Consider the following 12,062-nt stretch of genomic DNA (forward strand, 5'->3'; position numbering starts at 1 on the left):
TTAAAGCCCATTAGGCCCAGTTTCACGGCAGGCTTCCGATATTGTTACGGGAGTAGCGGCCCTGTGAATTAGCGCTCGGTGGTTTGGTTCACAGCTAATCGAACGGTTGAAACATCCAAAAATAACGATCCCACGACTACAAACACTGATAGCCTGGGAGGGCTGGGAAGATGCTCAGTTATAATATATCTAAACTGCGTGGCTCATTTTGGTGTGCCATATCTACTTGCTAGTCTGTATGGTATCATTCACAACTATATGAAAAAAAAAACTGTGCATAACACCACGTCCTGCAGCCCAGCCCATTATTTTGCTCCATTTCGGCCTCTTGCCTGTTGCCTGCGCTGGAGAGAAGCCAGATCTGCGTGAAGTTTGCTCAGTGTCACTCCTCGTGTGCCCTAGACCATGGCGGCGGCGGCGGCGGCGCTTCCTGTAGCCAAGACGGCACCGGAACCGCCGGAAATCGATCTGATTAGCTCTCTCCCCGGTGAGATCCTCAGCATAATCATATCCCTCCTCCCCGTCGACTCCGCCATGCGCACCACATCCCTCTCCCGCCGCTGGCGTCCCCTATGGCGCTCCTCCCCGCTCAACCTCGACGTTTCCCACATCGACGGGCGCGTCCGCGACCGCGCCGCCGCCGTGTCCAAGATCCTCTCCGATCACCCGGGCCCCGCGCGCCGCTTCCTGACCGCCTGGCTCCACATCATCGACCCCGACGGCTGGCTCGGGTCCCCGGCCCTCCGAGATCTTCAGGAGATCGACCTATGGCTCCCTCGGTACGAAATTCCGATGCCGCTGTCCGTCCTCCGCTTCGCAACGACCCTGCGCGTGGCCAGCTTCGGCAACTGCAGGTTCTTTGTCGACGACGCGCCGCCGCCGTTTAACTTCCCTTGCCTTGAGAAGCTCAGCATGAGATTTATCTTCGTACGGGAAGACACCCTCCACGGCCTGCTCGATGGCTGCCCTGTCCTCCAGAGCTTGCTGCTGGACAGGTGCCACGGCTTCTACTATCTGGTCATCAATTCACCAACTCTCAAGAGAATCGGCACAAACGACGGTCGGCATGGCTGTCAACTAGTCATAGAAAATGCCCCCAGACTGGAAAGATTGATCAGAATTAATCCTCTTCCAGACTCAACCATCCGGCTAATCAAGGCACCGAAACTCGAGACCTTTGGCTTCATGACAGACGACTTTACTAAACTCAAGCTTGGGTCTGCAATTTCTGAGGTAGCTGTGGCCATCTAATCTAAGATTCAGTATTACGCGTCATATTAGTAGGCTTCTTTCTGATCCTGTTGTATGTTTATGCCTTCTCTGTTATCAGGGATTGGTTGCTGGCAACTTGAAAGCTCTGATGCGCAGCGTCAAGGTTTTGCATCTCACGTCTAGTGGCCCTAATCTTGATGCAGTCATAGTCTTCCTCAAAAAATTTCCTTGCTTGGAGAAGCTCTACATCACGGTGACTCTCTTCTTTCTTCGATAGTTTTTGGTGTTAAAAAATAGCTTCACGGTCATTTCATACATTTTCCAATGAATTAATCCTTGTTTTACTTGTCAGGTGGGGTTCAGTGTTTCTATTGTGTAATTGTCTTTATTATTTTGTTTCAGTCATGTCCTGGAAATGATATGGAGAATGTGCATCATCTTCAACCACAAGATCCTATCGAATGCCTCGATCATCTCAGAGAAGTAGAGTTGAAGCTTTATATTGGCAGCAGAACAGATGTCAACTTTGCCAAGTTCTTTCTCCTGAATGGTAAAGTGCTCGAGTTAATGAGGTTTGGTGTCAAGGACCAATATACTGAGGAATGGGTAGCTGATCAACACAGTCAGCTACATGTTGATAGCAGGCCTTCTCCAAATGCTCAACTTGAATTTACAGCTGCTGATGTTGGCAACCTTTTGACCATATTCTGTTCTTGACGGATCCCTCCAGTGGCCTTGTGGACAAGGTTGACTAGATTGTTGTGCCCCTTCAGGTTTTGTGGCATGTCTTGTCACTGTGCAGAACTGGAAACATGGCACTTTGTGACTTGTGTGTAATGCTTTAGAGATTGTCATGCAACTGGTATTTTACTCGTCATGTTATTGAGATGTGGCATGTCTTTGGCATTCTAGATTGCGAATGACCTCAACCTAGTTGTTCATTCTGATTCAGCAATTAATGTATGGCTATGAAATCTTGCTTTGTTTGGGGGGAAAAGAATATTTGGTTCTACCAAAAAAAATAAAAAAAATTAGCAAGTAACTTGATGAAGCACTGTTCTGTCGCGTGGTCTTCTTTTGTGAGAATCATAGCTTATGCTTTCAGTAACAAGGTGAAGGAGTAAAAGTTAACATGATTTATCATAAATGATGGGATGTTTGTTTTTAAAATCCCTATTTGCTCCCTAGTGATTTGAGATATCAAATCTACTGGTTGAGTGTCCTGTATGCAATACTTTATTTTTGAGACCGTATGCAATACTTGACTGTGTATGTTGGTTGATATGCTTCATTCCCTATTACACCATCTTACTTGCAAAATTAATCTCGTTTTTTGATCTGAAGAAGTGTCTGGTACACAAATTATTGTATTTCTTCGTATTGGAGGTCCAAATGATGATAACTTTGAAAAAGTTAGAAAATCTGTATGTTCTGTGCTAGTGCTTTGAATTTTTTTTGTCTCCGTTAAATCCTGCAGCAGAGCAACTGCATCTTGAATTCTTGATATTCATTCCTCCTGGTCATACACGGTCAAAAATTATCAAATATTTCTAGTGTGGTAGTTTAAGGACTCAGTTGATATTCGATTCATCGTCATGCTCAAATCAAGAATTTTCTACTTATGTAATAGATGGGATACATTATCCTTTTACATTCAGAGAGAACCAATTTCCATTTGAACAACATGTAGAATCAAATGTCTCCACACAGCTGAATTTTATTTCATTTTATGAAAACTTCAGGACTTCATTCATTCAGCAGACAGTAATGTGCATGACTGCACATTTAGAGATACAAACTTGGCCTCTAATTGGACAACCGCCTTGATCGTGAGGAAATAATGTTTCTGCAGAGGTTCTAAACAACACATTGGTCAAGGCCGGCATCACCGGCGCATCGAAGCACGCCTGTCTATTTGCTCGCTCATCCTAGAACGACGCCTATTGCCCTGGAAGTTGCGCTCCTGATGTTCCTACTCATGCCGTCCCTTCACAAGCTGCGTCGCCTTTAAGGTAAGGCTTATTTTGTGAACCGAGCCATTTTTATGCCTATGAGGTATATAATTTGTTGTTGTTTTACTTCAAATGATCCATTTTTGTACTACCTCCATTTTAGCCTACCAAAACGTCTTATATTTTGGGGCGAAGGAACATAGTACACGGTTATTTTGTGTGTGTTAATTATGGAGTTATACATTGGCTGCCTGCTACGCGTGAGCAATGTGAGTGTTCAGAGATTAACTGAACACGCACTTGTTCACTCTACTGTTGTATAATGTAGTACTGGAATAAAGGAAAATACTTTTCTCTAGACTGTGGGAATTGGCGCAGATTCTTGACTGTAGAATCTGTCGTTCTTGTGATATAACTATGCACTCTGTTAAACCGCTTTTTTAAACCATTAATTCTTGAACGAGAAACAAAGCCCATAGAGGTCAATCATAGGTGGACTCATAGTCAGCTTTCGTAGTTTCTTTCATTCGGTCTTGGTAGTCAACCCGGATTGGACGGTGCCCTAAAGGCGTACCTGGCGAACAAGGATTTGCTGGCTGACGAGGTCGAAGCACAGCAGATTGTCCGTCAGGCCAAGGCATATGCCATCATCAATGGTTAGCTATACAAGCATATCGCTTCCGACATATGCCAACGTGAGGCAATTCCTTCTTGAAGGCGTAGCCTAGGAGTTATTTTCCGTTTTGATGTTGTCTTGTAACATAGGGTTAGTGGCTATCTGGTGGAGCTACTGTCACAAGGCATGCGGCCTCAGGTTTTTCTTTCGCTTTTTTTTCGGGTCGATTTTGTTCGGCTGCTGGATTTTGCATCTTTAATAATATGGCTATGTGCATCAAGAGATGCAGAGGCCGTGGGTATTTCACCTTTTCGAAAAACAATGCCAGCGTTGCGTCTCTCCAGACGAAGATGATTTTGCAAGAAATCCATTCAGGCGACTGTGGACATCATTCTCTGCTAGATAGGTTGTCTCCAAAGCCTTTCGCGCGTGGTTTCTTCTGGCTAACATCACTGTTGATGCAGAGCTTTTGGTTAAGGCGTGTGTTGGATGCCAGTTATACTCCACGTAGCCCCATATGCCGGCTCAAGCTTTGAGGATCATCCCTATCACTTGGCCCTTTGCCATATGGAGACTTGATATGGTTGGACCGTTCTGGCAGATACACACATTTTCTAGTTATGATGGATAAGTTCACAAAGTGCATTGAGGCCAAGCCCATCAGGAAACTTGATGGAGCAACGACCCTCGAGTTTATCAGAGACATGCGCAGTATTATCAGTGGCAAATAATAATAAAAGCTGCTCATTAGGGTCTCTTTCATATCCAGCTATGTGAAAACCCACGTACTCTTCTCTGAAACAGCCTACCTACCTTTTGCTTTTTCAGATAAGTAAATAAGCGGACCTCCTTTCCGGAGATCAGATCCAACCTCTCGCAAGGAGAATAAGCTGACAATACTGCCAAGAGAAGAGGAAGGAATCCGGCTAAGAGAAGAGGAAGGAATCCGGCTCGACGTTGCGTCACTGGCTCATCCACGGTCCAATGGGCAAGTCGGATGGACCAATGGGCTCACTTGCAAGGCCTCAAGCCTAGACTTCAGGTAGCTTTGGAGAGTAGTCGATTGTTGGGTTGACAAGCTACCTTATGTTCTTTGGAGTCTGCTGACTACTCCCAATAGATCAATGGGTTACCTTTCTTCTTGGTGTATGGAGCAGAAGCCGTCTTGCCGAGTGACATCGTTCATGACTCCCCATGCGTTGCCGCCTACACAGAAGTGGAAGCCGAGTAGGCAAGACAAGATAACATTGATCTCCTCGAGGAGGAACAAGAGGTCACACTCTCCAGATCCGCCATCTACTAACAAAACTTGAGTCACTACCATAGCCGCCGGGTCAAACAATGGCGGAGCTATGTGTTACAAAAATGGGTCATGGCCCACCCTGCCGAGAGCAAATACAGTGCAGAGGTTTGAAGTGAATTGGGACATGAGGACAAAAATTAGTGGCCTTCCTTTGTACCGGCCCGCCCAGCTTTGGCTACCTAGCTCCGCCACTGGGATCAAAGGCCATTCTGTTAAGGAAGGCAACCTAGTGCTCCGCCTCATAGAGAAGAGAACTGCATGACAAGCTTTCTCCACCTTGGGAAGGACCCTTTGATATTACACAAAGTTCCTTTGTAGCTCGTCCTACATGAAACCTCTTATCTTCAGCCCTTTAACACTGCTTTGAGATCCGTACTCTCCAACTAACTTGCAACAAGCAGATTTCTCTTTTTTGTTTCTCTCAAATGAAAGAACATATGAACTTCAAACTTTGCAGATCAAACAAACTTTACAACTTCAATGTGTGAAAAAACTTTCATATTTTTTGGACCGACATAAATATACAAAATGAGGATTTTTTTGATTAAAAAAAATATTTTTTAGCATTTTAAATGCATGAAAAAATCTGAAAGTTTTTTCCCACGTAGTAATTAGAATGTTTTCTTGTCCTGCAAAGTTGGAAGTTTATACATTGTTTCGTTTGAGAGAAACAAAATGACAAATGTGCCTGCACGGATCTTGATGCCAAAATGGATAGCTAAGATAAGGGGTATCGTGTAGCTCAAGCTACACAAAACCACACTCTTGATATTAGCAAGGCATTACACAATGGGTCATACTACCTGGTTTGACATTCATGAGTCAGAGTGGTTCAAGAAGAAGAAACATGATACTCCCTCCTTTCCTAAATATAAGTCTTTTAAGAGATTTCAATATAGACTGCCTATGGAGCAAAATAAGTGAACTTATACTCTAAAACACGTCTATATACATTCGAACGTAGTCTCTAGAGTGGAATCTCTAAAAGGACTTATATTTAGAAACGGAGGGAGTACTTTTGAAGAAGAAACAGAGCATCATTGGAACATAGCACAGCCGCGTCCTTTCCATAATTAGCAAATTTTGTAATCTTTCGACTACAATCATGAAATAAGCTTTGTTCATATAAATTGATTTGAGTTTTTGCCCTCGTTCTTTATCTTCTATGATCATTTTTAAAGGATTAACAAAGATGATCTAACTACCCGACGAGGCCCAGGTCAACCACTTGGTTTCTTGCCTCGAGGCTTAAAGTTCGGGTTTTTCTACTAACAATTATCTATGCTGATTCACAAACTGTCTAAGTAATTTGCATTGGTTCTAATAGCCTGCTCTATGTTCCGAATGCAGTAATTCGGCTAGGGTTTTGTTGCTAGCAGATTTCCTGCAAATGAAATATAGACTGTGCCAATCTATATTTCCTGGGGATCAACTTTGTAATTTTTCGTATTTCGACGGCTAGATGATGTGCCATAACCATGGAAAGTGCGGTTCTGGCTCTTCCCCTCACGCATGATTGCTGCCATTGCTCAATGTATTCTGGGGCTCCGACAAGGCCATAAGTTGCTTCTTCAATTCGTCAATTTTTTCCAGCAGCTCCTTGATGTTGGATTTCTGGGCCATAATCTCCTTTGCTTTCTCAATTTTATCTGTAAGGAGAGATGATTTAGCTGCTGACTCAGAGTGGGTGTCATATTTCAAGGTCTTAATCAGATGTCGGTCCACCGCCATGATTTGGAGGTTTCAACTCAACATGGGTTGTAGCATAATCTCCGGATGGGTCCACCTCCCCCAGCGACTTTGACATATGCATAATGGTCGATCTTCTATGGTTTAACTATTGCCGTCATGTCGTTTTTATTTTCTAGCCAGACTGCTGGAGTGTGGCTGTGTGCACTTTAACTATGCAGGGGGCCTGTTGCTCAATTGTTTCGATAGTATCTAATTGATACTAGTACATTTTAATTTAATAAAAACGACCTTTATTGGAGAAGAGAAAAACGAGCTGCACACACATATCAGAAGTCAACTGTATAAGAGCGCCCGCTTGCATGATTAAAGGAACTGGCCGTCGCGATAATCGCGCAGGGAAAGGTGAGAAGTCTAATCATCAAGGGCATCCATGCACGTCCAACCAGACCCAGCAAGGCGGTTGACTGACTCAGGATGCAAGTCAACCCATCACCCATGTGATCAGCCCCAAGTAGGTACGGTAATTAAGTTGTACCACACCCATTTCTATGAACTGATTGACATGTGGTGTTTGAATTATTAGTCCTAGACAAGATGGTTAGACTTACGTTTGTACCTGCATATAATCTATGTCCTGTGTATAGCTGCTGGCACATGCACCATGGAAGGACAGCGGCGGAGAGCAATGGAGGCCCGGTGGCTGTGGCCGCTTCTTCTCGGCATCGCCGGCCTCGGCGGCGTTCTTCAAGTCCATGGGCAGGTCGATAACTTAGGTGAGCCCATCGTACATGCTTCCGACGTTTCATGTCATTATTACCTTCACAAACATTGCCACAGCTTATTTTTGCGTCTGCCGTGCAGGTTTCATTAACTTGGACTGCGGTCTGCCAGAGAGTGCCGCGGGCTACGTGGACGGCGTCACCAAGCTGCGCTTCATCTCCGACGCCGGCTTCATCGACGCCGGCACCAACTACAACATGTCATCCGAGTACATCACACCGACGATGGGCAGGAGCTGGCACAACGTGCGCAGCTTCGGCGGCGGCGCCGGCACGCGCAGCTGCTACACACTCCGCTCCCTCGTGGCCGGGCTCAAGTACCTCATCCGGGCCAAGTTCTGGTACGGCAACTACGACGGCCTCGACATAGCGCCTGTCTTCGACCTGCACGTCGGCGTCAACTATTGGACGACCGTGAACATCTCGAACGCCAACACGCCGGTGATCTACGAGATCATCGCCGTCGTCCCCGGCGAGTCCGTGCAGGTGTGCCTCGTGAACACCGGCTCCGGGACGCCGTTCATTTCCGCCCTCGACCTAAGGCCCCTCAAGAACGGGCTCTACCCGATGGCCAACGCGACGCAGGGGCTGGTTCTTCACACCAGAGCCAACTTTGGCCGGGATGATGGCGTGATCCTCAGATACCCCGACGACCCGCACGACCGCTTTTGGATCCCGACGAGCAAGCGGGCGGAGTGGACGGAGGTCTCGACGGACAAGAAGGTGCAGAACATCGATGACGACAGCTTCGACGCGCCGTCCGCCGTGATGCAGACGGCCATCACCCCCGTCAACTCCTCCAGCCCGATCGTGTTCAGCTGGGATGCCGAGCCTAGCGCCAGCAGTCCGGATCCCGGGTACGTCTGCATCCTGCACTTCTCCGAGCTGCAGCCCCTCCCCGTGAGTGCCGTGCGGCAGTTCTACGTCACCCTCAACGGCCAGCTCTGGCTTGGCAAGGGCTTCACACCGCAGTACCTCTACACCAACGCCGTCTTCAACTCCATCCCCAACCACGGGTACCACCAGTACAACGTCTCGCTCAATGCCACCGGCAACTCCATGCTGCCGCCCATCCTCAACGCCCTTGAGATCTTCTCCGTCCTGCCCACCACTGGCATAACCACGGCCACTCAGGATGGTAAGCTAGGAGTCATTTTCTTCAGATGCAACAGTAGGATCAACGAAGCAGTTAATTTAATTATACTCAGCTGACAGATTTTTGTGTTGCTGCTGCTGAGAAATGTAACAGTGTCTGCCATCGCGGCGATCAGAGGCAAGTACCAGGTGAAGAAGAACTGGATGGGCGATCCCTGCGTGCCCAAGAATTTCGCGTGGAAAGGATTGGGTTGCAGCTATGCTGTTTCCACCCCACCAAGTGTCACAGGCTTGTGAGTCATATGCTTCTGAATGTTCTGTTTCCTGTTAAAAGTGTTGTGAGTTATAAGTTTCTGAATGTTCTGTTTCCTGTTAAAAGTATATATGTTGAGCTGCAGTTGTATATATGTTGCAGGAATCTATCTTCCAGTGGCCTCAGCGGCAACTTGTCATCTTCGTTTGCCGGCCTCAAAGGTCTACAGTACTTGTAAGTACTTTTTGAGTAAATACAGTACTTGTAAGTATTTTTTTTTGAGTAAATACAGTACTTGTAAGTAAGAGATCGTTAAGCTAGTCATTGCAATGCCAATTTTATTCTGAAGCAATCGAAACGCTTAACTGGTTTTTGCAAATTCATAGGGATTTGTCACGCAATAATCTTACGGGCTCAATTCCCGACAGCCTGTCGCAGTTGTCGTCGCTCACACTTCTGTAAGTAATCCATGGTATGTGTTTTTCAAATCCATTAGTAGTAAACGTGGCATAAAAAAAAACTGTTGTGTTTCTTTCAGAGATCTGACAGACAATCAACTCAGTGGATCAATTCCTCCTGGCCTTGTGAAAAGAACTCAAGATGGCTCCCTAACACTCAGGTTAGTACCCTCTAGCATCAGAATTTTTTCAATGATATGGAGTAGTTCTAAGATCTTATTTGACCTTTTTGTTCAACATACATTTTATATATCTTAATTCATCAGCATGATTTACTCATCCTTCTCTTTGTTTTGCTAGATATGGTAAAAATCCAAACCTCTGCAGCAGCGGCGACTACTGTCAGCCTCCAAAAAAGAAGAGAAGCTCTATGGTTGCCGTCTATGTTGTTGTTCCCGTAGTTGCAGTACTAGTGATTCTGCTACTGTCAGTTCTTCTCATTTGCATGAGAAGGAGAAGGCAAGGTAAGAAACCATACAGAAATACATAACACTGAACTCAAGAATGCAAGTGTTCTTAGAAAATAAAAGTTTTCATTATCCCTGGCCTCTGCATCAAAGATGCATATGGTACCTCATGAATGCAAGTGTGAAGTGATTAAGTAACATCAGTTAGTGTGATTGCTTTATGAAGGAAGGACAAGCGGCAATATCAAGCGGCTGGATGAGGCGAATATCAAGGGGCACAACTCGTTGCGACTCGATAACCGCCGGTTCACATATAGTGAATTAGAGGCCATCACAAATGGCTTCGAGCGAGTAATTGGTAAAGGGGGGTTTGGGAAAGTTTATCATGGTTCGTTGGAGGATGGCACACAAGTGGCTGTCAAACTGAGGTCTGAATCTTCAGATCAAGGTGAACAAGAATTCTTGGCAGAGGTGAGAATTAATGTGATTGTTCAAGGTTAAGTAGACTAATGCGATTCAGTTTGGTAATGTGCATGGATGTTTTTTGGTTTCAGGCTCAGACGTTGGCAAAAATTCACCACAAGAATCTTGTGTCCTTGATTGGGTACTGCAAGGACATGAAATACATGGCTCTTGTCTATGAGTACATGTCTGAAGGAGCCCTAGACGAACATCTTAGAGGTATTAAATTTAATCAAATCATCAAGCTACAAGCCCGCAGCAACATAAATGATATATTTATGTAATATAAATATAAAGTTGTAAAAGTGATACATGTGATTCATCTTATTATATTTGCATTGCAGGGAAAGATAACACCATGAAAACTTTAACATGGAGACAGAGACTTCGTATCGCCTTGGAATCCGCACAAGGTAAGCTTTTAATTACGTTTTCCCACATGTGGGTGCATATAGAAGGCGTGGATTTTGATTGTGATGTAGTTGATGATGTGTCATGTGGATGCATTCAGGGCTTGAGTATCTGCACAAGGGGTGTAACCCGCCCCTCATTCACAGGGACGTGAAGACGTCAAACATCTTGCTGAATGCAAACCTGGAGGCTAAGATTGCTGATTTTGGCCTACTCAAGGCTTTCAATAGAAACAACGATACACATGTTTCGACAGCAAGGGTGGTTGGCACCCTCGGTTACCTTGACCCTGAGTAAGTGCACAACTGTCTAGTGTTTCAGATTATGCTCTAAAAAACTTCTCACCTATTATGAACAACTAGAGTAATATATTTCGATTGTCTAGAAGTTAGTACAATTCAACATACATGCAGGGTCATAATGTATGATCTACCTTTTCTCCTAGGGTAAACAAAATTCAGTACCCAGTCCCTTAAATTTGAAATTTTGACACTGAATTTAGCGATTTAAGCAAAAATCCTGATTTACGCAAGAATCAAATTGATTTGTGAATTATTTGCAAATTATTGTGAAATTCGTTTGAGCCAAACATGTCTTGAAGAACTTGACCTGCACGATTGTTCTTGAAACCAGACCCATTGATGTATCTCACACATACTTTACTAGGTACCATGCTACATTTCAGCTGACCAACAAGAGTGACGTCTTTAGCTTTGGCGTAGTGCTACTGGAGATAGTCGCAGGGCAACGACACATCCTGAATGACCCTGAGCCAACGAGCATTGTTCAGTGGGTGCGGCAGCGCCTAGCCCGTGGTAACATCGAGGATGTGGTGGATGCGCGCATGCGTGGCGACCACGATGTCAATAGCGTGTGGAAAATTGCAGACACCGCATTGAAGTGTACGGCACAAAAGCCCGGAGAGCGGCCCACGATGACTGAAGTGGTAGCAGTGCTACATGAGTGCCTTGAGCTCGAGGCTGCACACGACAATGTGAATGCAGGGTTTTACACGCCTGGCAGCGGTGGCAGTATGAACGACTATGGTCAGTACAACAGTGGCATGTCTACTGATCTAAGCCAGAGCAGCACTGCATTTGAGCAAGAGCATTTGGGCAGTGTCTCTATACTGTCTACTGGTCCAGCTGTTAGGTGAGGATTTAGACAATGATTATCTCCACCTCTCTTCTGCGAGTATTCTTTGTTTTCACTCAAGGGAATTCAAAAGTTTTTACACGATAATTGTCATTATTATTAGGGGAAGTGTGAATGTACTGATATGAAGTACTCCCTTTGTAAAGAAATATAAGAGCGTTTAGATCATTACTCTTTACAGAGGGAGTAGTATATAATACTTGATGTATCTCGATTTTTCAACTTTAGAAGATAACTTAAGAGGATAAAGATTCTTTGTTGGCTGAA

General features: G+C 45.0%; 2 protein-coding genes across 3 annotated transcripts; both read left to right on the plus strand.

The window, feature by feature from the left end:
* Nucleotides 1–331: 331 nt before the first annotated feature.
* Nucleotides 332–5,451, plus strand: LOC123140919 (putative F-box/LRR-repeat protein At5g02700). Of its 2 annotated transcripts, XR_006470099.1 has the most exons (5): nucleotides 332–1,233; nucleotides 1,331–1,465; nucleotides 1,615–1,958; nucleotides 2,955–3,224; nucleotides 4,609–5,451. XR_006470099.1 is itself a non-coding variant. In XM_044560187.1 (3 exons), exons 1-3 carry the CDS (start codon nucleotides 406–408, stop codon nucleotides 1,927–1,929), a joined length of 1,278 nt encoding a protein of 425 aa, XP_044416122.1. In that variant the 5' UTR covers nucleotides 332–405; the 3' UTR covers nucleotides 1,930–2,141. The 2 variants fall into 2 exon arrangements, 1 of the variants encoding a protein (XP_044416122.1); XM_044560187.1 differs by lacking the exons at nucleotides 2,955–3,224; nucleotides 4,609–5,451 and having other exon boundaries at nucleotides 1,615–2,141.
* A 1,894-nt stretch (nucleotides 5,452–7,345) lies between these two features.
* On the plus strand, nucleotides 7,346–12,062 carry LOC123096537 (probable LRR receptor-like serine/threonine-protein kinase At1g05700). The gene is made up of 12 exons (XM_044518296.1): nucleotides 7,346–7,548; nucleotides 7,637–8,692; nucleotides 8,804–8,942; nucleotides 9,065–9,136; nucleotides 9,289–9,360; nucleotides 9,441–9,521; nucleotides 9,661–9,824; nucleotides 9,994–10,238; nucleotides 10,322–10,448; nucleotides 10,574–10,642; nucleotides 10,741–10,933; nucleotides 11,307–12,062. The coding sequence occupies exons 1-12, from the start codon at nucleotides 7,437–7,439 to the stop codon at nucleotides 11,794–11,796; spliced, it is 2,820 nt and encodes a 939-aa protein (XP_044374231.1). The 5' UTR covers nucleotides 7,346–7,436; the 3' UTR covers nucleotides 11,797–12,062.

The sequence above is a fragment of the Triticum aestivum genome, chromosome 1B, assembly GCF_018294505.1.
Source record: "Triticum aestivum cultivar Chinese Spring chromosome 1B, IWGSC CS RefSeq v2.1, whole genome shotgun sequence".
Taxonomy (NCBI): domain Eukaryota; kingdom Viridiplantae; phylum Streptophyta; class Magnoliopsida; order Poales; family Poaceae; genus Triticum; species Triticum aestivum.

Excerpts from the sequence above, each read along its gene's own strand:
- LOC123140919 (XM_044560187.1), top strand. The coding sequence starts at position 406 with ATGGCGGCGGCGGCGGCGGCGCTTCCTGTAGCCAAGACGGCACCGGAA. Across the intron at positions 1,234-1,330 it reads TTGGGTCTGCAATTTCTGAG|GGATTGGTTGCTGGCAACTT; the intron begins GTAGCTGTGGCC and ends CTCTGTTATCAG. Across the intron at positions 1,466-1,614 it reads TGGAGAAGCTCTACATCACG|TCATGTCCTGGAAATGATAT; the intron begins GTGACTCTCTTC and ends ATTTTGTTTCAG.
- LOC123096537 (XM_044518296.1), top strand. The coding sequence starts at position 7,437 with ATGGAAGGACAGCGGCGGAGAGCAATGGAGGCCCGGTGGCTGTGGCCG. Across the intron at positions 9,825-9,993 it reads CATGAGAAGGAGAAGGCAAG|GAAGGACAAGCGGCAATATC; the intron begins GTAAGAAACCAT and ends TGCTTTATGAAG. Across the intron at positions 10,643-10,740 it reads CGCCTTGGAATCCGCACAAG|GGCTTGAGTATCTGCACAAG; the intron begins GTAAGCTTTTAA and ends GGATGCATTCAG.